Source organism: Phaethon lepturus, unplaced genomic scaffold, assembly GCF_000687285.1.
Source record: "Phaethon lepturus isolate BGI_N335 unplaced genomic scaffold, ASM68728v1 scaffold5009, whole genome shotgun sequence".
NCBI classification, from domain to species: domain Eukaryota; kingdom Metazoa; phylum Chordata; class Aves; order Phaethontiformes; family Phaethontidae; genus Phaethon; species Phaethon lepturus.
Genome location: NW_010562665.1, coordinates 70,548 through 74,297, shown reverse-complemented (window position 1 = coordinate 74,297; position 3,750 = coordinate 70,548). Strand labels below are relative to the sequence as shown.

Sequence of the window (3,750 nt, the reverse complement as noted above, 5' to 3'; positions counted from 1 at the left end):
TCTTTCACTTCATACCAAGGGGGCTCGAGCCCCACAGCCACCTCCTGGCGTTAGCTGCAGAGGTGTGGGACCTTTCAAAGCCTCACTTGCTACCAAGCACTCTTGTAAAGGAAGTAAAAATAACAACTACGGTTGCTGTTACACCTCTACCTATCAAGAAACATCCTTCCTCCCCATGGCAGCATGCTCAGGGCTAGTGCAGCAGTCACAAGCAGCTGGTTAAGCTCATTAGGCTCCCAGGATGTCCCTCAGAAGCACGAAGGCAGAGCTGAAAGGTGCTACGTGGAAGGTCACGCTGATGACGCACCACCCAGGCGCATCCCACAGCTGTGGGTATCTCTGTGGACTTTACAACCCTTTATACCAAGCAGTGCCACAGAGCAGTGGCAAATGTAGCAACGAAATAACCCACATGAAATCCTCATGGAAAAAAAAGCACAGAGGAAGAGCACATATTTTTAAAATGACTTAAATGTCTCCAAGACTAACAAGACCACCAAAGAGCACTAGAATGATAAACCACGACCTGCCGAAACCAAACCCTTGCAAGATATTGAAGTGCTTTTTATATTTCTATTACCAATACCAAATGCTTTGCTGACAATATATTGATCTTCAGTCACGCTTTTGAGAAATTTATTACATCATTTCATTAAAATTATACAAGTTAGGGTAATAGAGTATTATATTTTTCTCTGAAAAGCCAGAAAATTTCCCTGCTTATAAAGAAATATATGTCAGCTGTGGCAAATATTGAAATCATACTTTATAAGTATTTTAGTGTTTGAAGTCTTACCACTACATGAAATATAGGTAATTTTTCTTCTTTAAGATCAATAAGAGGTCTGTTTTCAAAATGACTTCATATTGATTGAAGGGTCTGAAATGCCCCAGGTATCGATTGTCTGCATATAATCACGTTTTGCTCAGTAAGTTAACCTGGTCTACAGATGGAATGAAAAGAGATCCACTATATCACTTAAGCAAAATATTTTCATTGTATTTGAAAAATTGCTTCCATCGGTCACCAGTGTCTCACTGACAATGTATTTTCTTTTCTTTTTTTTTTTTTTTTTTTTAAACCTCAGGAAGTAGATTTACATAGAGTGAACAGCCAGGACAAGCTTGGCCTTACCGTATGTTACAGAACAGATGATGAAGATGACATGGGTATTTATGTGAGTGAGGTAAGATTGAGCTGATTTCCGTAACATACAGTTTGTCTTTTCAGCTGCAGTGTTGGGCATTTAAGACATTTGTCTTCCGTTTTTCCCATGTTCAGAAAACAGCCAGAATGCAGTAATTGCAAGAAATCCAATTAGTTTTCCTTTTCTCCAAACTGAGTGAAATCCTGCATTCACTGAAGTCAAACTTCACTATATTAACTTTTAGTGTTAATTTTCCCCCTAACACAGTCTCAGCATTCAATCTCAGATTATGTTTTCAAAGTATTTTTAATATATTCCCCCTTTAATTTTTGTTCTCAATTATTCCAGAAACAATATAAATTAAAAAAACCCCACCTCACACATTTTTATTTGCAAAGATTGAGGGCCCATTTGTCTTTCTTTGGCCCCTTTCATGAAATAAGTAGCATTTTATACATAATCTTTTTATCATGCAGATCCATTTTCAAATTAGTAGCAGCAGTTTGGGGAAAGAAACTCATAATCTAAAATGTTCAATTAAAATGCATCACTTGGGACCTAATCCTTCCTGTTCTGTGTGCAAAAACTGGTTCTAAGCAGACCACTATGTTGTAAAGCAAAATGTTAAATTATGAGGTAACTCGATATCATGCAAACATGCTAAACCTTCATCCTCTGAAAACATTTCAGGAAGAAATGTTTTGGTTTTGACTTGATCATCTTAATTTGCATTTCACTTTGTCTGATGTAAGCAAGGAAAAGTCCTGTAATCACTAAGCGAGATGCAACAACCACAGATACAGCAACAATGACAGACACACTGGCTTACAGTATCAGTCATATTACTGATAGTGGGTTTACAACAGGAGGTTAATAGTGAGTTCTCAAACCTCCAAAGCACTCACAGTTCTCTTATTTTGTAGATTGATCCCAACAGCATTGCTGCAAAAGACGGTCGACTCCGAGAAGGGGATCGCATTATTCAGGTACGTGTGTACATGGTTGAAAGTCTGCTAACACGCCATAATCTGCTGCAATGTCTTTATTTCAGTATAATTTTTACAAATCATTCCTTCAGACTGGTATACATATGCATCCTTTTAACCTTCTGAGGATATTCCCTTTCCACTGCCGTATCACAGTCAGATTTTTATAGTCTTGGCCAGGTAAAGCCCTATATTGGCCCTACTCTGCAGGCTAAGCATTTTGTCAGCAGATGTCACCTGTTTCCAGCACATATTCTGATATACTTCCACTTTTAAGTCTTCCATTTACCACACAAGCCCTCTATTTTGGCCCAAGTAATTATTCCTCTTTGCAGAATCTCTGCAGGCAGCCCTATTTATTCACAGGGATGTTAGCACTTGTTCCGCAGGCTGAACACCCAACTGCTGTGTGCCAGAGTCAACTCCCAAGTGCAACAATCCCACACCATAGGGGCTTGGTCAGGAGCAGTCTATCTTCTGCACAGACACTAACACAAGCAGAGGTCCACATCCAATTCAGTCTCTGGGAGCAACATCCACAGCCTCACCTGTCCCACGCGAGGATGTTCCTGTTCCTTTCCACCCACGAGATCCGATGTTATGATTCTGCTCCTGCCCAACTCTCCCTTCTCCAGTTTCTGTTCTTGTAACAAGGCTCTGCACATCCCGTGCAGAGGTATGCAACAGCTTCGTGTGTCCAAGCCAACATGCTTGCCCAACACTTACCTGAACAACACGGCTAGAGATGGGAACTGGGACTGTGCCTGGCCCGTGCTGCACTGGCATCTATCCAGCCATGCAGTTCTGTAGAGCTCATCTCAGCAGCATTTAAGTATCCCTATGAAAGGATTTCATTCTGTTGCTCTTTTCTTTAAAGATCAATGGCATAGAGGTACAGAACCGAGAAGAAGCTGTGGCACTTCTCAGCAGTGAAGAGAGCAAGAATATCTCCTTACTTGTCGCAAGACCAGAAATTCAGGTACTGTAGCAACAACAAAAAAACTCCTCTCGAGTCTTTTAATTAAAAGGGTTGCTGTTTTGTAGAAATCAATTAGCATCTTTTGAAGAATTTTAACCTACCTAAATCTACCTAAAACTGTATTTATTCAGTTTGACTGGCCATGTATATGGTCTAAAATAATGGAATTCTGCAGTCACGGTACTTATATCCATATTTTATACTAAAGTTCAATTTATAAGACATTCAGGGATTTATATATGCTGCAATGCTATTACAGACATCAGTGCAAGGTATTATGGATGGTTTCAAGCCATAGCTTTGAAGAACATACTGAACTCTAATTCCTATACCTATTGATTGTTCATTCATTAAAACACCTATTATTTAGCCCTTTATACACCATCTCTTAATGTAGTTAAATACTGTCAAGAAGCATCCTCAGATGTAATAAAAGGTTGAACCAGGTCCCTTTGTAGAGCAGGGATTAGCACAACAAAGACGCTGAACAAACAGCCACGAGCACTATTGTTTGATCTGTCTCTGCTCCTCCTGCTGCGAGAGCAACCCTTGCCAACGCACCTGCAGACACAGGGTCAGGCTCATGACTATCCTGTTAGCCTAGATGTTTCTGATCTTTCCCTTGGGGATAATTGAA

At 40.1% G+C, this 3,750-nt stretch overlaps 1 protein-coding gene across 1 annotated transcript in view; it reads left to right on the top strand.

Moving 5' to 3' along the window:
- Positions 1-3,750, top strand: part of PDZRN3 (PDZ domain containing ring finger 3) — a 31,627-nt gene that overhangs the window by 24,762 nt on the left and 3,115 nt on the right. Inside the window, exons 5-7 of the mRNA XM_010294343.1 lie at positions 1,089-1,187; positions 2,072-2,134; positions 3,012-3,113. Coding sequence (XP_010292645.1) covers positions 1,089-1,187; positions 2,072-2,134; positions 3,012-3,113 — 264 coding nt within the window. The remainder of the gene's footprint in view (positions 1-1,088; positions 1,188-2,071; positions 2,135-3,011; positions 3,114-3,750) is intronic.